General features: G+C 36.2%; 1 protein-coding gene across 2 annotated transcripts in view; it reads right to left on the bottom strand.

The window, feature by feature from the left end:
* aacs (acetoacetyl-CoA synthetase) overlaps positions 1-24,993 on the bottom strand; it is a 44,844-nt gene extending 19,851 nt beyond the window's left edge. The window contains exons 1-10 of one of the 2 annotated variants that reach the window (XM_048188670.1): positions 24,687-24,993; positions 23,481-23,584; positions 22,153-22,273; positions 16,008-16,121; positions 11,192-11,289; positions 8,182-8,296; positions 7,979-8,060; positions 7,441-7,591; positions 5,184-5,264; positions 2,176-2,300 (exon numbers count right to left, since the gene is read on the bottom strand). In XM_048188670.1, coding sequence (XP_048044627.1) covers positions 2,176-2,300; positions 5,184-5,264; positions 7,441-7,591; positions 7,979-8,060; positions 8,182-8,296; positions 11,192-11,289; positions 16,008-16,121; positions 22,153-22,273; positions 23,481-23,584; positions 24,687-24,819 — 1,124 coding nt within the window. In that variant the 5' untranslated portion in view covers positions 24,820-24,993. The remainder of the gene's footprint in view (positions 1-2,175; positions 2,301-5,183; positions 5,265-7,440; positions 7,592-7,978; positions 8,061-8,181; positions 8,297-11,191; positions 11,290-16,007; positions 16,122-22,152; positions 22,274-23,480; positions 23,585-24,686) is intronic. The other variant, XM_048188669.1, reaches the window with a different exon arrangement.
* Between the last annotated feature and the right edge of the window lie 758 nt (positions 24,994-25,751).

The following is a 25,751-nucleotide window of genomic DNA, read 5'->3' as shown; positions in this document are numbered from 1 at the left end:
GCCCCCTTTAATTGCTCATGCTCTCCGCCCCCTCTCGAGCTCTCAACTCTATCATTGCATAAACAAAGTTCACACAGCTAATATAACCCTCAAAATGGATCTTTACAAAGTGTTCGTCATGCAGCATGTCTAATCACGTAAGTATGGTATTTTTTTGGATGTTTACACTTGATTCTGAATGAGTTTGAGGCTATGCTCCGTGGCTAATGGCTAATGCTACACTGTTGGAGAGATTTATAAAGAATGAAGTTGTGTTTATGCATTATACAGACTGCAAGTGACTAATAATGAAAATAGCGACGGCTCTTGTCTCCGTGAATACAGTAATAAATGATGGTAACTTTAACCACATTTAACAGTACATTAGCAACATGCTAACGAAACATTTAGAAAGACAATTTACAAATATCACTAAAAATATCATGTTATCATGGATCATGTCAGTTATTATGGCTTCATCTGCCATTTTTCGCTATTGTTCTTACTTGTTTACCTAGTCTGATGATTCAGCTGTGCACAGATCCAGACGTTAATACTGGCTGCCCTTGTGTAATGCCTCGATCATGAGCTGGCATATACAAATACTGTTACGTAACAGTCGGTGTTATGTTGAGATTCACCTGTTCTTTGTAGGTCTTTTAAACAAATGAGATTTATATAAGGAGGAAACAATGGAGTTTGAGACTCACTGTATGTCATTTCCATGCACTGAACTCTTGTTATTTAACTATGCCGAGGTAAATTCAATTTTCAATTCGATGGCACCTTTAAAGTATTTACAGCATTTATTTCAAATAAATTTTCATTGCAAGATAATAAATGGAATTTTTTTTTAAACATTAGAATTGTCCCTTCCTTGCTGAAAAAAAAGTATTAATTTCAAAAAAAAGAAAAAAGAAAAAAGGTAACACTTCAGTATAGGGAACACGCATTCACTACAACTTTTGCCTCTAATTCCAAATTTACTGCTTATTAATAGTTAGTAAGGAAGTTTTTGCAGCGTTTAGATGTAGGTATTGGGTAGGATTAAGGAATGTAGAATAAGGTCTATAAAAGATTTACAAGTACTAATAAAACAACCAATATACTAGTAATATGCAAGCTAATAATCTTAGTTAATATTAATTTCAACATTAATTAATACATTATAATCATCAAATGTTGTATTTGTTAACAGCTGGATTTTTATTAACTAACATTAACAAAGACTAATAAATACTGTAACAAATATACTGTTTGTTAGTTCATGTCAGTTAATACATTAATTAATGTTAACAAATGAGAACTTATTGTAAAGTGATACCTATTTAGGTATATTTTAAAATCAATTAATAGGCCTAATTAAAATATTTAAAAATGAACATGTCTCTGAAGTAAATCAAGCAGCACATACGGGTCTGGTGAGTAATGAAAATGTGTGCATGTTTTGGCTTTCCCAAAAGCTGGTGCTGCAAAAAAAAAAAAAATGACTCAATTTTCTTCCTCTTGGGAAAAGGCGAGACAATGAAAGTTAAGAATAGAGGCTTTTACCAGCAGCCAAGAGAGGCTGAAAATGAGCAAACACACACACACGTTTGTTTTTGTGAATTTTGGGGACATTCCATAGGCGTAATGGTTTTTATACTGTACAAACCGTATTTTCTATCGCCCTGCACCAACCCTACACCTAAACCTACCCATCACATTTTTACTTTCTCAAAAAAAAACTAATTCTGTATGATTTATAAGCCTTTTGAAAAATGGTGACATCTGGTAATGTCCTCATAAGTCACCCTCTCCTTGTAATAACTATGTCATTATACAAATTTGTGTCCTGATACGTCACAAAAACACACACACACACACACACACACACACACACACACACACACACACACACACCAAGTGTGATCTAAAGAGCTCCAGTGTGTGTTGCACTTCGATCATTTCTGATCAATAACAAGTAAACTCTGAAAGGAACTCGATGCCACATTAGAGGTGGCCAATTAGACCAGTCTCTTTAAATCAGGTTGCCGTGGTGATGTGGTGTCATTTACACAAAGGGCACAGCAGATGCTGGTGATAAGCACTGCCACACCTCGGCCAATTACAGCACGGGCATGAGGAAAAAGACAGACTGAAGCTCCTGACTGTGACACCTTCATCACATAGTGTCTCTCACTCACACACACTTACCCCAGACGGTCTACGAGGTCCCACAGTACATTGGCACTGGGAATAAGAGGAGAGCCGTCGTACAGGACCACAGAAGCCCCAATGGCTAAAGAGGACACCAGCCAGTTCCACATCATCCAGCCCGTCTGCACATAAAAAGAGAGACCTGCTTTTAGATTGGGTCAGAGAATACATTTCTGTCCTGTGTTTGACCAGATTTCTGCAGATAAACATAGCTACTCCACAGTGTTTAACAAACAGTGTTCAAAATTGACTATTTCAATTCAAAATATCACTCTGAATATCACACTGGACAAAGCAAATATTGAAAATAATGCGTACCTTCATTTTGCAAACAAAAGACACAGATGAAAAGAAAATACATTGTCCTAACAAAGACATCACGGAATATGATGTTAACCTGATTTGTTAATAAATGTCCCTGTTGTTTTTGTGTATGATTCAAGAGTATACGTTATTCTAAAGAAAAAGTTTGTTCATAATCTTTCATCAAAATGTAATAATGTTCTCTGCCTATGAGATGACTTTTTTTTCATTGTAATAACCCAACCTGCAGGGGTGGCGTGTGTGTCTTTATGGTATGGTACTTTAAAAAAAAATAAAAATAATAAAAATAATAATAATAATAATAATAATAATAATAATAATAATAATAATTTATATATATATATATATATATATATATATATATATATATATATATATATATATATATATATATATATATATATATATATATATACACACACATACACACACACACAGGTCCTTCTCAAAAAATTAGCATATTGTGATAAAGTTCATTATTTTCCATAATGTAATGATAAAAATTAAACTTTCATATATTTTAGATTCATTGCACACCAACTGAAATATTTCAGGTCTTTTATTGTTTTAATACTGATGATTTTGGCATACATCTCAAAAAATTAGCATATTTCGTCCGACCAATAAAAGAAAAGTGTTTTTAATACAAAAAAAGTCAACTTTCAAATAATTATGTTCAGTTATGCACTCAATACTTGGTCGGGAATCCTTTTGCAGAAATGACTGCTTCAATGCGGCGTGGCATGGAGGCAATCAGCCTGTGGCACTGCTGAGGTGTTATGGAGGCCCAGGATGCTTCGATAGCGGCCTTAAGCTCATCCAGAGTGTTGGGTCTTGCGTCTCTCAACTTTCTCTTCACAATATCCCACAGATTCTCTATGGGGTTCAGGTCAGGAGAGTTGTTGAGCACAGTAATACCATGGTCAGTAAACCATTTACCAGTGGTTTTGGCACTGTGAGCAGGTGCCAGGTCGTGCTGAAAAAACGAAATCTTCATCTCCATAAAGCTTTTCAGCAGATGGAAGCATGAAGTGCTCCAAAATCTCCTGATAGCTAGCTGCATTGACCCTGCCCTTGATAAAACACAGTGGACCAACACCAGCAGCTGACATGGCACCCCAGACCATCACTGACTGTGGGTACTTGACACTGGACTTCAGTCATTTTGGCATTTCCTACTCCCCAGTCTTCCTCCAGACTCTGGCACCTTGATTTCCGAATGACATGCAAAATTTGCTTTCATCCGAAAAAAGTACTTTGGACCACTGAGCAACAGTCCAGTGCTGCTTCTCTGTAGCCCAGGTCAGGCGCTTCTGCCGCTGTTTCTGGTTCAAAAGTGGCTTGACCTGGGGAATGCGGCACCTGTCCACCTGTCTGACTCAGTCCACTGCTTCCGCAGGTCCCCCAAGGTCTGGAATCGGTCCTTCTCCACAATCTTCCTCAGGGTCCGGTCACCTCTTCTCGTTGTGCAGCGTTTTTTGCCACACTTTTTCCTTCCCACAGACTTCCCACTGAGGTGCCTTGATACAGCACTCTGGGAACAGCCTATTCGTTCAGAAATTTCTTTCTGTGTCTTACCCTCTCGCTTGAGGGTGTCAATGATGGCCTTCTGGTCGGCAGTCTTACCCATGATTGCGGTTTTGAGTAATGAACCAGGCTGGGAGTTTTTAAAAGCCTCAGGAATCTTTTGCAGGTGTTTAGAGTTAATTAGTTGATTCAGATGATTAGGTTAATAGCTCGTTTAGAGAACCTTTTCATGATATGCTAATTTTTTGAGATAGGAATTTGGGGTTTTCATGAGCTGTATGCCAAAATCATCAGTATTAAAACAATAAAAGACCCGAAATATTTCAGTTGGTGTGCAATGAATCTAAAATATATGAAAGTTTAATTTTTATCATTACATTATGGAAAATAATGAACTTTATCACAATATGCAAATTTTTTGAGAAGGACCTATATATATATATATATATATATATATATATATATATATATATATATATATATATATATAAAAATATAAATATATATATATATATATATATATATATATATATATATATATATATATATATATATATATACACATTTTTTTATTATTATTATTATTATTATTATTATTATTAATATCATAATCATCAGCAAGCACATTAAATTGATCAAAAGCAACAGTGAAGAATTTTAAGCAAATGCTGTTTTTGTTTTTTTACTTTCTTTTCATCAAATAATCCTGAAAAAAGTATCAGTTGCCACAAAAAAATATTAAATGTTTCTTTAGAACCAAATCAGCATATTAGAATGATTTCTGAAGGATCACGTGACACTGAAGACTGGAGTAATGATGCTGAAAATTCAGCTTTGAGATCACAGACATTAAATGCATTATAAAATATATTGAAATGGAAAAGTTATTTAAAATTGTAATAATGTTTCACAATATTTGCGTTTTACCCTATTTTTGATCAAATAAATACAGCTTTGGTGAGCATTAAAAAGACTTCTTTCAAAAACATTAAAAAAAAATCTTACTGACCCCATTCTTTTGGTAGTGTCTATGTTGCTTGCAAAAAAATGATTCAATTTAGAATACATGGCAACTTTTGAATGGACGTCATTGGAGAAAAATAACTTTCCCGCCTCGATGGTGTAGTAACGCATCTAAGGTCGCAGATACATACCGTAGTATAATAAATGATGACATCATTGTAGGTCATGTTGCCATGGAGAATGTGTTCTTTAAGATGTTGGATGAGAGTGCCCTGGGGAATGGAGAACAAAAGGGTCAGACTGGTAACTGGTCATTGAACATGTTCACAGTTAACGTGATGAACAACACCTGTGGTTACTTTGCTAGGACGTCTGTGTGAACTTGAGGGCAAATGACTTCATACATACACTAAAAATCACCTTGAGACAAGTTGGTGAAAAAATGGCCAAGTAAAATCTGTAATAATAGAGGCGACATAAAAACATTAGTCGAGGATTGCATTTGTTTTTCTGGATCTCGCATTCTTCACGTTCATACTCGTGTGCTTGTGTCATATGTTCAGATGTATTCTGGCAGGCAGGGAATGACCTAATTACCAAATTAAAGGATCAGTGACACTGCATGGATTAAAAAAAAAAAAAAAACGAAGAAAAAAAAAAAAAACACCACAAACCCTGTAGCATACGTCTAACACTTATCCTAGTGAAAGCATTAATTTTGAGCGTTTTTATTCACTCTAACTGCCATAACCCAACACGAGTACTGTTTTCATAAAAGCACACTGATCCTCCACAGAGCGAGAGAGATGCGACTGCATGTGTACATATGTGTGATTGTGTGTTTTCATACACACAGCGCTCTAATTATCTAGCACGCAAGAGAGGCGTCAGACACAAATGCCGCAAAGGCTGAAGGGAAAAGCTGTGAAAAAGTGAAAAGGAAAAAAAAAAAAAACAGTGCTATAAACGCACTTGTATGTGCTTGGTTGGTGTGTTTGTGAAGCACTGCTTTTCCCTTGCATGATTTTTCAGATGAATTTTCTGTGGAACCTGTATGTTTGTGGGTATGTGTATAAGAACCACGGTTGATTTACATCCATGTGGGCTGCTGTGTCCCTAATGTTGGGATTATACAGGAAATGAATTCAGAAGAGATGGGAATGGCGCACATAATTGCTCATCCCAATTGCATCTGGCTTATAGTGTTGTAGAGGTTTTAAAATGGCCTCTTACTGCCATCTAGTGGTCCATGTTGCTGATTCAATAGATTTTGCAATTGATAACCAACATGCATTAGGAAGGAGGTGCGTTACACATTTTTAATGTGATGTTGGCATAAATGTACAGAAATCACAACCAGTAGTAGTTTAATACGCAAACCAAGTGGAAGGGTTATGGAGTGATAAAAAAAATATGGGATGGGATGAAAAAATATATATTTCAATGCTTTTGTGTTCTCTTGCAACAGTTTTGCATTCAGCCAAGAAGCTTTGCGTTCCCTCGAAAAAACTTTTGCATTCCCCTGAGAAACTTTGCGCTCGCTCGCAAATAACTCAAAAGTTTTGCGAAGGAACACTAAATTTCTTGGGGAGCACATACATTTTGCGAACGAACACAACGTTTCTCAGGGGAGCACAAAACATTCACGAAAGAACGCAAAAGCATTAACAATTTTTCCTCCCATCTCATATTTTTATTTTTATTTATTGGCTCCTTCAAGGGTAAACTTAAATATTAGTTCAGTTATAAATACACCATTCTATTCAAACCAAAATCAATAATAAAAAAAACAAACAATGATAAAACAAATTTGGTCCAAAATTGATAATTTAGATGTTGATATTTGTACACCTTTATTTGTACATTATATATATATATATATATATACACACACACACACACACACATTCATTTTTTTTGTTTTTTATTATTATTATCATTATCATCAGCAAGCACATTAAACTGATCAAAAGCAACAGTGAAGAATTTTAAGCAAATGCTGTTTTTGTTTTTTTACTTTCTTTTCATCAAAAAATCCTGAAAAAAGTATCAGTTGCCCCAAAAAATATTAAATGTTTCTTTAGAACCAAATCAGCATATTAGAATGATTTCTGAAGGATCACGTGACACTGAAGACTGGAGTAATGATGCTGAAAATTCAGCTTTGAGATCACAGACATTAAATGCATTATAAAATATAATACAAACCAAAATCAATAATAAAAAAACAAACAATGATAAAACAAATTTGGTCCAAAATTGATAATTTAGATGTTGATATTTGTACACCTGCAAAACAAATGCTAGCATCTGTATTTTCTTTCTTTATTTGTCATGTTCGGAGCATCGGAACAACGGAATGCTTCAAAATGAATCCGAAAATGGATACATCAAGTAAGCATTGTACAGTGCAATATATCATTTGGACTCTGCACAACACACACTTACCCCAGCAGAGTGCACCATGCACTTGGGAGCTCCTGTGGTGCCAGAGGAGTACATGATGAAGAGAGGATGAGAGAAGGGCAGCTGCTCAAACTCCAGCTGAGGGTCCTGATCCCCTTCTTTACCCATGGCCAAAAAGTCCTCCAGGAACACACTGAAAGAAACAGAGAGTCAGCACTAACTCCATCCTAAGACAACTCGACCTTAGATCTTATCTGAACATACAACAGTAGCTGTCATTAAAGGGTTGAATAGAAAGTTCAAAAATCAAATGAAATCTATTCAAATGTAATCCATTCTTGCTGAAAAAATGTATTAATTATTAAAAGTGAATAAAAGGTATTTAAAAGTTCCTTAAAAAAAAAAAAAAAAAACCTTTTCGTAGGCAGGAAATTTAGGTCATTATCTACCTGAAACTCCTAATTATTGTGCGACTCAATCTATGTTTGATGATGTTGAGGCAATTTAAATGAACACATTTTGTAAAGTGAATTGAACTTCTACGTATATTATGATTGTTAGAACACATAGATGCACAGACCTATTGGGAATCTTGGAGAGGTCCGTCTCTTGTCGAGAGCGAACGTATGGAATGATCACAACCTTCTTCAGGTCAGGGAGACCTGAAAGAGATGATGGGAAAAACATACAAATATATTACGCTCAATGAAATGCCAACATATCAACAAGACGGCATGATGGGAACAATCTAGCAGTGCGTGAGCTGAAATGTGTGCTTTATACCTTTAACGACGTTCTGGAGTTTCTCCATATGGTCATGCTGCTTGCCGTTATACACAACAGCTGCTACTGAGAATATCAACTTGGGCTGGATCTGGGAAATCCTGTCTAGCACTCCCTGAAGAGGGAAAAAGAGACATGAAAGACAGGTGAAACACAGGAGTAAGGAGACACACACACACACACACACACACAATATGCTGTATTATTTTTTTAACTTTATATAATAATATATTCAATTTATCTCACAACAGAATATGCTCTATATTCACACTAGTCACTACTGTTCAAAAGTTTGGGGATTTTTTTTTCTTAAAGAAGTAAAGACTTTTGCATTGTTACAAAATATTTCTATTTCAAATAAATGCTGTTCTTTGAAACTTTCTATTCACGAAAGAATCCTGAAAAAAAAAAATAATAATCACAATGTTAATAAATAAGAAACATTTCCTGAGCACCAAATCAGCATATTAGAATCAGAATATTAGAATGATTTCTGAAGAATCATGTGACCCTGAAGACTGGAGTAATGGCTGCTGAAAATTTAGCTTTACCATCATGGGAATAAAATACATTTTAACATATATTAAAGGGTTAGTTCATCCAAAAATGAAAATTCTGTCATTTATTAGTCACCCTCATGCTGTTCCACACCCGTAAGACCTTCATTAATCTTCAGAACACAAATTAAGATATTTTAGTTGAAATCCGATGGCTCCGTGAGGCCTCCATAGGGAACAATGGAAACTTCCTCTCTCAAGATCCATAAAGGTACTAAAAACATATTTAAATCGGTTCATGTGAGTACAGTGGTTCAATATTAATATTATAAAGCGACGAGAATATTTTTGGAGCGCCAAAAAAACAAAATAATGACTTATTTAGTGATGGCCGATTTCAAAACACTGCTTCAGGAAGCATCGGAGCACAAATGAATCAGCGTATCGAATCATGATTCAGATCGTGTGTCAAACTGCCGACGGCTGAAATCACGTGACTTTGGCGCTCCGAACAGCAGATTCGACACACTGATTCATTTGTGCTCCGATGCTTCCTGAAGCAGTGTTTTGAAATCGGCCATCACTTTTTTTTTTTTTTTTGGCGCTCCAAAAATATTCTCGTCGCTTTATAATAGTAATATTGAACCACTGTACTCACATGAACCTATTTAAATATGTTTTTAGTACCTTTATGGATCTTGAGAGAGGAAGTGTCATTGCTCCCTATGGAGGCCTCACTGAGCCATCGGATTTCAACTAAAATATCTTAATTTGTGTTCTGAAGATTAACGAAGGTCTTACGTGTGTGGATCGGCATGAGGGTGAGTAATAAATGACAGAATTTTCATTTTTGGATGAACTAACCCTTTAAAACAGAAAACAGTTAAAGTTGTAATAATATTTCACATTATTATCTGCATTTTTGATCAAATAAATGCAGCCTTGATGAGCATAAGAGATTTATTTCAAAAACATTTTTTTTTAAAAATCTTACCGACCCCAAACTTTTAAAAAAAGTAGTGTATAACCAACACAGCAACTTGATGTAGTACCCCATCTTAACCACAGGGGGCAGCAGTGTATATACTGAGTTTAGTCAATAAGCCAATGTTGAATCTATGTTGCTTTAGCTGCTAGAGGCTGTCCTATTTAAGGAATAACCACAGCCCTGGGGGGGCTGTAGACTCACTTTAATCTCCTCATAGTAGAGTGTATGTGAGAAAGACACAGGGTGGCAGTAGCGAGAGGTAAAGTGTGTGCATGTCTGTGACAGAGTGTTTGACATAGCTAACAGGTCACACACACATTTGAAGATAGTGAGAATTGATGGTGAGATGACCTACTTTTTTGTACATGGGAACCAACATGTTGTGATAATATGGCTGAATGTAACTCAGTTTATTTATATTTTATCACTGTCGCTTGTGGGATAAATTGAGTGCATTTAACACATAAGACTACAACAAAGTGGAGGCTCATGACAACAACTGCAGCAGTGTAAGTATGAAAGCATGTGGGCATATGAATGCCGGGTCAGCGTGGTACAGCAATGCCTGGCAGCTGAGGACAAACTGAGGCATTCTTTCTGCCAACACCCAAATCTGAGGTTCCTACATCAGGTAAGCACTGACAGAAGGAAAAGATTTCTCCTTGCCACTGACTGCATTCATCAGTGTTCCTCGAGAGCATTTCATTTCTCTATATATTATTTATTAAAATGATCAATTTGGCACTTTAAATTTCCGTGACTGAAGTGAAGGAAGGGTCAGCCAAATGATTTGCTTTATGAAATACTTTCCTGTGTAACATACACTACTGTTCAAAAGTTTGAGGCCAGTATGGATATAAAAAAATAATAATAATATTTTTCAGCAAGGGTGATGGTAAAGAAATTTCTAATGTTACAAAAAGAGTTCCATTTCAAATAAATGCTGTTCTTTTGAACTTTCTATTCATCAAAGAATCCTGAAAGTATCACGGTTTCCACAAACATATTAAGCAGCACAACTGGTTTCAACATTGATAATAATGAGAAATGTTTCTTGAGCAACAAATCTTTTGTCATCACAGGAGTAAATAAATTAATAATAAATATATTAAAATAGAAAATGGGTATTTTAAATCATAATAATATTTCACAATATTACTGTTTTAACTGTATTTTAATTAAATAAATGCAGCCTTGGTCAGCATAAGAGATTTTTTTTTCAAAAACAATCTTACCGACCCCAAACTTTAGAATGGTAGTGTACATTTAAAAAACAAGTTTGTTTCAAATCTGTCAGCATTATTATTTCATACTTTCTGAACTTCCCTGGATCACTGTGTAAGAGAAATACCTTTTTACCTGATCTAGCCTGTATATTTCACACCCTGATTATCCACAGCTCACAGAAAAATGTAATCGGTTTCTACACGCTAACTGTATACCTCATACGATCTAATAGTAGTAGTATAGTACAATATGTTGTCATATGGTAAAATAGCAACCATTATGCATGTAAAGCTCTTACATTGACACCAAAATCTGGAGAGGTTGAACTCCAGATGGCACCTATACTTGCAGCAGCGAGCATGGCCTCAACAGCATGAATCCCATTGGGCAGATATCCTGAGGTAAAGAGAGAGAGAGAATATATCAGACAAAATTACATTAGAAACAGCAATGGATCACCTGAACTGTGCAAGAATAACTCCTGAGAGATGCAAGTTATTTTAGAGAGCACTCAGCAGGCGCAATATATTAAATGATCTTCAGAAATACTGTGCTTTTTTTTCCAAAAGAGAGGATCACTGAAAACATTACACAAAGGGGAAAAATTATAAATACAACACCTATAAGTAACGCTTATATACAGTTGCAATTTTACTAATAAAAAGAAAGTATATTTCAATTCACTTTTAATATACTAGATCAAAGTGACTCATGAAGACAATAATATGCAAATTGAGCATCAAACACACACAGCCACAAATTTGGAGCTGAAGATGAGTAAAGTTTAGCAGCAAGCAACAGTTGCGGCTGATTGGCTAGGCTGCAATCAAGATTTAATAAAAATGATAAGTAAAATGCCTGAATTGTACATTTAAAATAAAGTTGAAGCAAAGACACAGAAATTGTACAATTAAATTAAAGGTGCCCTAGAATTAAAAATTGAATTTATCTTGGCATAGTTAAATAACAAGAGTTCAGTACATGGAAATGACATACAGTGAGTCTCAAACTCCATTGCTTCCTCCTTCTTATATAAATCTCATTTGTTTAAAAGACCTCAGAAGAACAGGCGAATCTCAACATAACGCCGACTGTTACGTAACAGTCGGGCTCATTAATATGTACGCCCCCAATATTTGCATATGCCAGCCCATGTTCAAGGCATTACACAAGGGCAGCTAGTATTAACGTCTGGATGTGCACAGCTGAATCATCAGACTAGGTAAGCAAGCAAGGACAATAGCGAAAAATGGCAGATGGAGCAATAATAACTGACATGATTCATGATAACATGATATTTTTAGTGATATTTGTAAACTGTCTTTCTAAATGTTTCGTTAACATATTGCTAATGTACTGTTAAATGTGGTTAAAGTCACCATCGTTTCTTACTGTATTCACGGAGACAAGAGCCGTCGTTATTTTCATTTTTAAACACTTGCAGTCTGTATAATTCATAAACACAACTTCATTCTTTATAAATCTCTCCAACAGTGTAGCATTAGCCGTTAGCCACGGAGCACTATCAAACTCATTCAGAATCAAATGTAAACATCCAAATAAATACTATACTCACATAATCCGATGTGTGCATGCAGCATGCATGACGAACACTTTGTAAAGATCCATTTTGAGGGCTATATTAGCTGTGTGAACTTTGTTTATGCAATGATAGAGTTGAGAGCTTGGGAGGGGGCGGAGAGCGCAAGCAATTAAAGGGGCCGCAGCCTGAATCGGCGCATTTCTAATTATGCCCCAAAATAGGCAGTTAAAAAAATTAATTTAAAAAAAAATCTATGGGGTATTTTGAGCTGAAACTTCACAGACACATTCAGGGGCACCTTAGACTTATATTACATCTTGTAAAAAAACATTCGATGGCACCTTTAACTATAAATTAAATATATATACATTTTTTTCTTGAAATACTTGGTTTAAATGTAAATGATATTGTGTATTGAACAAAATAGAGAGAGGAAAGATAGAAAGAGACACAGAATAGAAATGGTGTCCATTAGCTAAATGATACTGTGGCAATAAGCCCCGACCTCATCTGCAAAGTGGCCATATATTCACTCCTTCTCATACACACACACTCTGTAAATCAAGGAGACAGACAAGGACACTTTTGTAGAGAGAAACACACTTTATACGTGAACACACAGAACCGCACACCCTAACAGGTTCAATATACTCAGCCTCTGTAAACTTCTATGTTTTTATTTCATATAACACACACTTGCACAAAATGGACACACCTCTGTGAACACACAGTCATGTTTGCATCCACGTAGACATACTTATAAAAACAGCACAGTAGAAGGAATTTATACAGCTGAATAAACACACACCCTTTCCTTGCTATCTAAATTGATTCATTGCCACTTGTTTTTTAATATAGCTAATATTAATAATTATTTTTAATATAGACAAACTGTATTGAACTGAAGGCACTTTTTCCATTTGTAGGACAATTAAACTATTTATTAGTTTTTTATTAGTATGGTGTAGGGCCTCCTTTTGCGGCAGCCAAAACAAATCAGTTTGTCTTGGGAATGACAGATACAAGTCCTTCACAGTGGCCCAAGGGATTTTGAGCCATTCCTCTTCCAGAACAGTGGCCAGGTCACTATGTGATACTGGTGGAGGAAGGCGTTTTCTGACTTGCTCCTCCAAAAAACTCCAGAGTGGCTAAAAAATATCTAGATCTGGTGACTGTGCAGGCCATGGGAGATGTTCAACTTCACTTTCATGTTCATCAAACCATTCTGTCAAAAGTCTTGCTGTGCGTATTGGTGCATTAACATGCTGATGCACGACACCCCCTTCCGGGTACAGTGTTTGAACCATTAGGTGCACATGGTCCTTTAGAATGGTTCGGTAGTCCTTGGCAGTGATGCGTCCATCAAGCACAGCAGGGAATGCCATGAAATTGCAGCCCAAACCATCACTGATCCACCCCTGTGCTTCACTCTGAGCATGCAACAGCCTGGGTATTAAGCCTCTTTGGGGCTTCTCCACACCGTAATTCCACAGATGTGGGAAAGACAGTGAATTTGGACTCATCAGAGAACAATATATGTTTCACATTGACCACAGCCCAAGATCTGCACTGTTGGCACCAATGAAACCGACATTTTTCATTGGTACGAGAGACCAAAGGTTTGGCTATAGCAGCCCGACCATAAATATTGACTCTGTGGAGCTCCCGACGAACAGTTTTGGTGGAAACAGGAGAGTTGAGGTGCGCATTTAATTCTGCAGTGAGTTGGACAGATTTGGTTTTATGTTTTTTTCTATACAATCTGGGTTAGTACCAAACATCCCTTTCAGACAGCTTCCTCTTGCTTTGACACTTATTCCTGTTGGATGTGGTTCATCCTTCGTGGTGGTATGCTGACATTACCCTGGATACCATTGCTCTCGATACACCGCAAAGACTTGCTGTCCTGGGTAGCGTTTCCCAAAAGCCTCGTAAGCCTAAGTTGATCGTAGCTCCATTGGTTTCAATGGAGCTACGATCAACTTAGGCTTACGAGGCTTTTGGGAAACGCTGCCCTGGTCACAGATGAGCCAGTGAGACGTGCACCAACAATTTGAACTCTTTTAAACTCTTTTAAACTTTAAACTTTACTGGGTTAGTACCAAACATCCCTTTCAGACAGCTTCCTCTTGCTTTGACACTTATTCCTGTTGGATGTGGTTCATCCTTCGTGGTGGTATGCTGACATTACCCTGGATACCATTGCTCTCGATACACCGCAAAGACTTGCTGTCCTGGGTAGCGTTTCCCAAAAGCCTCGTAAGCCTAAGTTGATCGTAGCTCCATTGGTTTCAATGGAGCTACGATCAACTTAGGCTTACGAGGCTTTTGGGAAACGCTGCCCTGGTCACAGATGAGCCAGTGAGACGTGCACCAACAATTTGAACTCTTTTAAACTCTCATATGTCTCCTATTTAGTTTTTGTACTAATTTTCTCTGGCAGACCAAAAATTGACTTGGACCAAGACATGTCTGGAGTCAAAGAAAGCCAGCAAGCATTCAAATAGCAACCACTCTGAACAACCAACTAGTAACATCATGATAGGGACTCAGAAAAGTAAACCCTAACAACTGTAAACCAACACCCTGGAAACAACCCTAGTCTTGTGATGTTAGCTTTTGCATTGGCAGGCGACTTGGATTTTTTTTGTTTTTAAATCAAGTTTATAGTTCATGAACCACTTTTACTTTTCAGAATATCCTCAATGGATTATTTTATCAGATTTAGCCTTCTGCAAATATTTTCAATTCGGTTTCCAAAGAACAGCATACTGTAGTCATACAGTCATGTGAATCATAAAGATATTCATAAAACCATCCTAAATGTCTCTATGGAGTACAACAGTAAAAATCATCTCGCTCATTCCCTTTTATTACTCCATAGGGACTTGTATGAATAAATCTATGCGTGTATGTCACTGAAATGGCCTCCTCCCATTTACAGCCATTACAAGTCAGAGATGATCAGCACTGCAGATAATGAACCCAGCGGCAGCAGAATGACGTCAGCGATTACACTCTCTTTTTTCCCCTCTCACATCACCCACATAAGGACACCATTACTCACACATGCTGTCACAGTAGAGGGCGGAGATGTAGCAGGCATCTGAGCTTCTAACCAACTTCCAGCTTCAGCCTGGAAATGTCTGAATGCACTTAAGTTTTAAATCTGCACACAAACTGCTTGAAAAGACTAATTACCCCCACCAAGGTCTGCACCCCACTTATTCTCCATCTATAGCCATGAATGGCTCTGGCTGAACCCCAGAACCGAGACAGAAAAGGGGAGTTTGTGATTTCAGGAGCGTCTGTCTCGCATTTAAAGTTGGAACACTTATAAAGACAAATGAGGACAGAAAGAAGCAGCAAAGAAAGAGGGCAGGAAAAACAGGTTACAGCGCCCAGGCCTGATGCAATATAAAACAGTGTGTTAGATTTTCTTGTATTTGGCCAAGTATTGGCTTGTATTTCCTCATCCCACTACTGTCATCTGGGTGTCAAACGGTGACTGAGAAAGCACAACACAAATACAGAGAAATGAAAATGAAAGAGAAAAGGAGGTGGCACTCACCTACGACCCTGTCTCCAGTTTTGATGCCCATCTTCCTCATGGCGGCAGCGAAGAGTGCGACATCACGCCTCAGCTCTCCGTAAGTCACCTTGACGATCTCCTCATTCGCCTCAGCTACACACACACACAAAAAAAAATTTAATTTTTAGAAACAAATCTCAAACATACTAAAAAGACATGACAGCAAAATAATAATATATTATTATTGATAATAATAATAATACATATTTATAATAACAATAATTATTTAATTAATTAATTTAATAATAATAATAAACACTACCACTAAAAATGTTGGGGGTCGGTAAGATTTTTTACAAATGGTTTTTAAAAGAAGTCTCTTTTGCTCACTAAGGCTGCATTTATTTGATTAAAATAAAGTTAAAACAGTAATATTGTGAAATATTATTACAATTTAAAACAACTGTTTTCTATTTTAATATATTTTAAAATGAAATTTATTCATGTGATGGCAAAGCTGAATTTTCAGCATTACTCCAGTCTTCAGTTGTGAGATATAAACTCACGATTGCGAGTTAAAGTCAGAATTGCGTGATATAAAGTCATAATTTCGAGTTATAAAGTCAGAATTGCGTGATATGAAGTCAGAATTGCGTGATCTAAAGTCAGAATTGTGTGATATAAACTCGCAATTGCGTGTTATAATGTCCAATTGAGAGGGAAAAAAGACTGACGTTTTTCTCAGAAGTTTATCTCTCGCAATTCTGACTTTATAAGATGCAATTGAGAGTTTATATCACTCAATTCTGAGAAAAAAGTCAGAATTGCGACTTTGTATCCCGCAATTCTGACTTTCTATCCCGCAATTCTGACTTTCTATCCCGCAGTTCTGACTTTCTATCCCGCAGTTCTGACTTTCTATCCCGCAGTTCTGACTTTCTATCCCACAATTCTAACTTTATATCCCGCAATTCTGACTTTATAAGATGCAATTGAGAGTTTATATCACTCAATTCTGAGAAAAAAGTAAGAATTGCGACTTAATATCCCACAATTCTGACCTTATATCCCGCAGTTCTGACTTTATATCTCGCAATTCTGACTTTATATCCCGCAATTCTGACTTTATAACTCGCAATTCTGACTTTATATCACGTAGTTCTGACTTTCTATCCCGCAATTCTGACTTTATATCCCGCAATTCTGACTTTATAAGATGCAATTGAGAGTTTATCACTCAATTCTGAGAAAAAAAGTCAGAATTGCGACTTAATATCCCGCAATTCTGACCTTATATCCCGCAGTTCTGACTTTCTATCCCGCAATTCTGACTTTCTATCCCGCAATTCTGACTTTCTATCCCGCAATTCTGACTTTCTATCCCGCAATTCTGACTTTATAAGATGCAATTGAGTTTATATCACTCAATTCTGAGAAAAAAGTCAGGATTGCGACTTAATATCCCGCAATTCTGACCTTATATCCCGCAGTTCTGACTTTATATCCCGCAGTTCTGACTTTATATCCCGCAGTTCTGACTTTATATCCCGCAATTCTGACTTTATATCCCGCAATTCTGACTTTATATGATGCAATTGAGAGTTTATCACTCAATTCTGAGAAAAAAAGTCAGAATTGCGACTTAATATCCCGCAATTCTGACCTTATATCCCGCAGTTCTGACTTTCTATCCCGCAGTTCTGACTTTCTATCCCACAGTTCTGACTTTATATGATGCAATTGAGAGTTTATCACTCAATTCTGAGAAAAAAAGTCAGAATTGCGACTTAATATCCCGCAATTCTGACCTTATATCCCGCAGTTCTGACTTTCTATCCCGCAGTTCTGACTTTCTATCCCGCAGTTCTGACTTTCTATCCCGCAATTCGGACTTTCTATCCCGCAGTTCGGACTTTCTATCCCGCAGTTCGGACTTTCTATCCCGCAGTTCGGACTTTCTATCCCGCAGTTCGGACTTTCTATCCCGCAGTTCGGACTTTCTATCCCGCAATTCTGACTTTCTATCCCGCAAATCTGACTTTCTATCCCGCAATTCTGACTTTATATCCCGCAATTCTGACTTTATATCCCGCAATTCTGACTTTCTATCCCGCAATTCTGACTTTATATCCCGCAATTCTGACTTCATAAGATGCAATTGAGAGTTTATATCACTTTCTGATTTAATAACTTGCAAGAATTGTGAGATGCAACCTTGCAATTGCAAGGAAAAAAGTCAGAATTGTGAGATAAAAAAAATAAAAAAGGTAGTTGCAACTTTTATTTAGTGGCGGAAACAAGCTTCCAAAATACTAACTTTAATAAACAAGAAGAGAATTCTTTGCCATCTGTGTCTGTGGTGCAACTGATATCTTGCAGTTAACTCGGGTTATTTTTTTTTCATTATTGCGTGTAACCAGTAAATCAATTGAAATAATGGCTGCATCCGAAATTGCTTAATTCCCTACTATAAATAGTGGGTGAAAAACAGCATGTGACAAGAAGTATGTCCGAATTCACAGTACTCATAAAAGAGTAGGCAAAAAGTACCCCGATGACATACTACTTCCGCCGAGATTCTGAAGTGTGCAAACGACGGACACTTTACTGTCCCATTAGGCCACAAGAGAGGATTTATAAATGACAGTGAAGCAACGCAACTGACGCTGATAGGTCACGTGATAATGACAACATGGCAATAGTAGTACGTCCGAATTTGATTCATACTACACACATTCATACTATATAGAACATACTTTTTTAGTGGCCGTGAATTAATTACTTATTCAAAATAACCTACTTAAGAGAATATGCGATTTTGGACACAGTCTAAGTGTTAAATGTAATCAGAATCCTTTCAGATAAATGAGGCCCCTGTTTCAGGAAGACAAACCAATGACGCAGGTACACTTCTGATAGATGCCACTTTGGTAATTACATCTGCTCAGTCCTGCACCGCATCAGGACATCCATCACAATATAAAAGCACAACTATGTGCATCCCGCCCCTACATGGACACTAAAGCCACAAATCAAATTACAGACAGTATAATTCATTTAGTGCTACATTAGCCAGAGGTCTGCAATGACAGATTCTATCTATAAAGATAAAACACACAAAAAACAAATACACACACAGTGCTGTTGCTATTTTAAAGTAGCCATTTGTGTATAAGGTCAAACTGACAATGGCTCAAGGAGATCAGCAGAGATACAGAGTCGTGTTTTGAATCAGGAGACATGTGTGTGGCATCTGGTCATAGAGATATAGTTAATAAAATGTGTAATGAAATGTTTAACAAAAAAAGCTGCATTGTCAACCAGGGTTTATGGTTAATGGTTGTTGTTGTAGGTCTTAGATAAATAGTATCACTTGAGGGTGCAGTTTATGAATCATGGTCATCAGTTTTTATATCACCTGGATAACTGCCACTGCATTCAGGTCTACTGAATCTGATTATGTCATTATGACTTTAGTGATGATGTCCAGGTGTCCAAGTCATTCAATTAAACTACTGAACAGAATGTTCACAGCTGCAAATAATGCAGAACTGAAATTTCTATTGAAAGTAGATAAGACATATATCCAGTTACACTATAAACCCCTCAGCAGCATAATGAAGCTTTATATTTTCCTCACAGTATTCACTAAGGGAGAGTGTTTATTATCACAAAATAAACCAAAACAGAATGATTAGGATCAACCTAAAATGGTATATTTTGCAATAGTGACCAGCTTACTTAAAAACTTAAAAAGAAGTCTCTTATGCTCACCAATGGCTGCATTTATTTGATCAAAATGCAGTAAAAATAGAGTAATATTGTGAAATATTAAAACAATTTAAAAACATTTTCTATTTTAATACAATTTAAATGTAAATTTATTCCTGTGATATTCAAAGCTGATTTTTCAGCATCATTAATCCAGTCTTCAGTGTCACATGATCCTTCAGAAATGCTGATTTGGTGCTCAAGAAACATTTATTATTATGTTGAAAACAGTTGTCTGCTTAATATTTTTTGTTGTGGAATCTTTTATACATACTTATTCAGGGTTCTTTAATGAATAGAAAGCTCGAAAGAACAGCATTTATTTGAAATAGAACATCTACAGGGTTTTAAAAATCAAATTTAAGGCTTTTTACCTTTTTTTTTTTATGACCTGCACAAATAAAATTAAAGGTGCCGTAGAACGTCTTTTTAAAATATGTAATATAAATCTAAGGTGTCCCCTGAATGTGTCTGTGAAGTTTCAGCTCAAAATACCCCATAGATTTTTTTTAATTCATTTTTTTAATTGCCTATTTTGGGGAATCATTAAATATGCGGCGATTCAGGCTGCGCGGCCCCTTTAAATCTCGTGCTCCCCTTCCCCGGAGCTGGCGCTTGCCTTAACCAGCATAAACAAAGTTCACACAGCTAATATAACCCTCAAAACGGATCTTAAAGTGTTCATCATGCCACATGTCTAATCGCGCAAGTATGGTATTTATTTGGATGTTTACATTTGATTCTGAATGAGTTTGATAGTGCTCCGTGGCTACAGCTAACATTACACACTGTTGGAGAGATTTATAAAGAATGAAGTTGTGTTTATGAATTATACAGACTGCAAGTGTTTAAAAAATGAAAATAACGACAGTCTTGTCTCCGTGAATATAGTAAGAAACGATGGTAACTTTAACCACATTTAACAGTACATTAGCAATATGCTAATGAAACATTTAGAAAGGCAATTTACAAATATCATGATATCATGGATCATGTCCATTATTATTGCTAGTCTGATGATTCAGCTGTGCACATCCAGACGTCCTGCCCTTGTGTAATGCCTTTGACATGGGCTGGTATATGCAAATATTGGGGGCGTACATATTAATGATCCCGACTGTTACGTAACAGTCAGTGTTATGTTGAGATTCGCCTGTTCTTCGGAGGTCTTTTAAACAAATGAGATTTATATAAGGAGGAGGAAACAACGGTGTTTGAGACTCACTGCATGTCATTTCCATGTACTGAACTCTTGTTATTTAACTATGCCAAGATAAATTCAATTTTTAATTCTAGGGCACCTTTAATACCTTCTGAGCAGGGCAGGGAACCATGATTTAAACAACTTTACAGTTCAAATAAAGGGTTTTTTTTGGACATAAACCTAAAGTTTTTTTTTAAATTATAAACCATTTGTAAAGGGATAGTTCACACATTCTGCGTACGGTCGGAAGACAGTTATTTGAATTTATGAAGTTGTAAATATGGATATTTTTCTTACAAAAACGCATTGCTTTTGTATGGATGGATGCATTACTTTTGGCTTCAATACGTGGCCCCCTATTCACAACCATTATAAACCTTGGAGGACTAAGGACATTTTTAAATATATCTCTGATTGTGTTCGTCTGAAAGAAGATAGTCATATACACCTAGAATGGCTTGAGGGTGAGTAAATCATGGGATAATTTTCATTTTTGGGTGAACTATCCCTTTAAGGAAAGGGATGAGTCAAAATTATAAATGATTACAATTCACTCTCTGACAGTAGCTGGCACTTATGGAACAGCAGAAATATAACCGTTACTTTTGTAATCCCCGTATACAAAAAAAGCTGTGCATATTAGAATGGCAAATTTCTCAAAAAGGCAACTCATAATTCATCAACAGTAAATCATTAGCAATCACCATTCGCTTGGCATAAATCTGTGGTATTCATTGATTGTGAACTGTTCTGAAACCATGAGCCTGTAGAATGGCTGTAAAATATTTACTTTGAAACATACTGTGCTCACATTTATTTGATTAAATCATAGCCATTTGAAACTTAATAATCACATTAAGCCATATTGCGATTCCTATTTATCCGTCCCCAAATTTAAGACCACTTTCCTTTACTGTCACTTTAGTTTTACTGCATCCTTGCTGAATAAAAGCATTCATGAAAATAAAATCTTACTGACCCAAAACTTTTGAACAGTAGTTTAAGTAAATACATGAATATGAAATATTCATTTGAGATGCGAAAAGAAAAAGTGTGATAAAGGAGACATGAAACTACCAAAGTGCAGGGACATAGTCAGTTATACAGTTTGTTAAAAAAAAAAGAATGTTTGGCCACAGAATTCTGATTAGGAGCCATGTAATAAACTTGGGTAGTTCAGAGATTGGTTGAGACTGCTTTCAAACTTACTTGCAGCATAGAGAGCCACTTTGTCCTGGTCTTTGTGTTTGAGCAGGTTCTCTGCATAATTCAGTCTGCTGCCTTTAAACCACTCAGGTGCATCTGATATCCTTTTAGACACATCAACCACCTGAAACAGAGAGTGAGCAGTCACATGTCACCCTGTTTGATACTGAGCACATTTTAACATGTCAACACACAGTTCTTATTGCAAGCAACTATTCATCATTTTGAGACAGTTATATTTTAGTATTATGTATATACTATTATAGCATTTATGTGTATTTAAGTGTAGTTTTAGTTAATAATAACAACACAGGTTTGAGAGAAGACTACAGGTCAACTACCTTACTAAACTTGTTGCAATGTCTTGGCTACCACCCTAGTATCGTAATGTGGGCATGCACCCTTCTCAATTTCAGAAAATGTAAAAATCTAGTTAGTTTAATAAATAGTTCACCCAAAAATGAAAATTATCCCATAATTTACTCATAATACAACATACGGCCATTGCCCACTGGAGTCGTATGGATTACTTTTATGATGGACGGATGCACTTTTTGGAGCTTCAAAAAGTCAGGTGCAATTCAATGCCATTACAAAGCTGGGAAGAGCCAAAATATTATTTAACATAACTCGATTGTGTTCGGCTGAAAGAAGAAAGTCATCTACACCTAAGATGGCTTAAGAGTGAATCATGGGATAATTATAATTTTTGGGTGAACTATTGATTTAACTACACAAACATGCTGCAATCCACGCTGTCATAAAATCAAATAATAAAACAAACTCTGAATCAGCTAATAATCAACAGATAGCATGCAGTAAAAATAAAATGGTTAAAAAGGTTGTATATAGAAAGCCATATATAGACTGACTGTTATTTTATTATGTTTTATCATATGACACTCCTCTCTAGCTCTATTAGACAGAAAAGCCCTAACACACCCTCTCCGCCAGAGAACTATTCTCAGCAGTAGTTCAGACAGTAGTAGTAAGTGGTAATAAATTCATAAATGTTTACTAGTTAGGATTAGGTTATATGATTCATATGTGACTAATGAATTTGTCCATCATCTATGGCAAATATTACACGTATGCCTTCACATAAACAACACATGATGACAACTACATTACATTTTTTAGTTAAGGTTCACACTATTCTTTGTCACAGTGACATCATTTTGTGGCAATGCGAGCCTGGGTGACTCATTACACATCAGGAAATGAAAAACCAACACGTAAAACCCTTTTAAATGCCTGTATATTTAAATCTGAAAAAGATGATTAATACAGTATATATAAAGAAGGCCAAAAGGTAGCAAAAAGAAACCAACCTCCTCATACATCTTTGAGCAAGTGATGCCACAGAATGTCCAAACCTTCGCCCAGAACTCCGGATAACTGTCTACGGACCACTGATACAGGTCATTATAGTTAGCTTTAAAATAAAACAGACATTTATTGATGGTACCATTAGACATAATACATGCCATTATTTAATTTAGTTCAGAGATGATACAAATCAGGACTTGGTCCATGCAATTTTCAGATATGTGGTCAACCGTTAAGGGTTTTTCAGTGGCTAATTCCTAAATTATTACATTGACCACCTATTTTTAGTTATTTTTGACTATTTGACTTGTATTAAATTCCATTTTTTTCCCCAGTATTGAATAGTTGCAAATAATTAAAATTAACTATTGAAAACAAAAACATTACAGTGGACTACTAATCTGAATATTGCATGGACATGTTCCCTTTAAATAAGTATAGACTTTAAAAGGGAACATGTCCATGCAATATTCAGATTAGTAATCAACCGTTGTGGCTGAAATTCTTACAATATTACATTTTTCAAATATTTACTAGTGTCAATTCCAGTTTCACCACTATCAGTACTAGTAGCAAGTGAGTACTAGTATGTCAGGAATAATGAATATGAACTATATCTTATGAATGGTAATTGGTGAAATGGAAAAATATACTATAGTTTAATACAGTAATGAGTACTAGAAACATACAAACAGATAGTAGTTCGTTTTAGAGAATAAATGTTAAAGCAGTTTGTCATAGATGAAAATCATGTCATACGTGCTGAGATGCATATACATGATGTCACTATGAAAACATTTACTGGTGTGACAGCCAGTCAGAGCTATTCCAGATCTGATCTGAAATACTGGTTTTACAACTCATAATGTCTATACATGCAATGCATTGAGAAGCAGTCTGGCATGCATGAAAGACCAGAAGCTAGCATGTGGCCAGACACCCCTTGCTAAGCAATTGAAAGAGTAAAAGTCACAAAATGGATCCTTGAGAAAATTTAATGGGCCAAAAATTGCATTTGAAAGCATGGTTAAAGTACCTGTTTTTGCACAAATGTGGTCATGACATTACCCATGACAATCCCAGGATGAGCTAGTAATGGGATTAACACTACAGCACAGTACTATGTTTTGTTTTCCTGTAGAATAGGGGTGTGTTGTTAGCTGACATACTTGTCTGCCTTCATTGTAGCCCTGCCTGGCTCTACTTACCCAGATTCAACCCGAAGTCCCGGTTCACTTGAGTCCGGAATCGGTCCATCTGTGTGTTTCGTTTAGAGTCCGGGTACCAGAGCACCTTCGACTCCATAATCTCCTCGCTGTTGGCCTCCGTGTCTTTAGACATGATCGGATGACACGCGCCGGTATGTCGTGAATAACCTACAAAGACTGGAAGAAACGCACTACGGGAGCTGGACGAGCCGATTCGGTGATCGTGTATTGGTGCAGCTCAGACACATGGGTCATTTCCGAGCGTCAGCCGCACATAATCAACCAGCGGAAGCCCCGCCTACCGCGCAACCGCACACCACCCTGCCAATCTCCACATGTTCTTCCGCTGCTCATGTAGTACTTAGGTTTTTACACACAAAAAAATGAGCATACATGATTCAGGAACAATTTAGTGTTTTACAATTTATTTATTAATAAATATTTAATTAAGATTGCATATTCAATTAAGACCAGCGTTTGCATATGTAAGCGGTATCTCGTATCTGTTTCATCTATCAGATAGTGATGAGAAGGAAGTCCGATTTATTTATGCTAATCGGTTCTTTCCAACAGTTTATTTCTAAGAACCAGTTTATTATCATGACAAAAAACGTCATATCTTCGTCCCTGACATCCCGTTTAAATAAACACTTATGAGCAAATAATCTCTATACAACGTTTTAAAATGAATTTTAATTAATTTAGTTGCAATCTTTCACATCCATTCAAAGGACAATAAAAGTGTTTGTTGTCATTTAATTTGTTGCAGTAATGATCTCTTATTAAAAACAATGCCATTTAAACGTAATGCAAATATAAATAAAAATATATATAAATATAAATTGCATTTACCTTAAACAAAAGTAATGTATTACACATCTTGACTGTTAGCTAAACTGTAATGTTAATGTATTAGTTCACTTTCAAATAAAAATTTCCTGAAAATTTACTCACCCCCATGTCATCCAAGATGTTCATGTCCTTCTCTCTTCAGTCGAAAAGAAATTAAGGTTTTTGATGAAAACATTCCAGGATTATTCTCCAGGATTATTCTTATTATATAGT

The sequence above is a fragment of the Megalobrama amblycephala genome, linkage group LG4 (assembly GCF_018812025.1).
Source record: "Megalobrama amblycephala isolate DHTTF-2021 linkage group LG4, ASM1881202v1, whole genome shotgun sequence".
NCBI lineage: Eukaryota > Metazoa > Chordata > Actinopteri > Cypriniformes > Xenocyprididae > Megalobrama > Megalobrama amblycephala.
The sequence above is the reverse complement of the archived record's forward strand: the minus strand, read 5'-3'. Positions and strand labels throughout refer to the sequence as shown.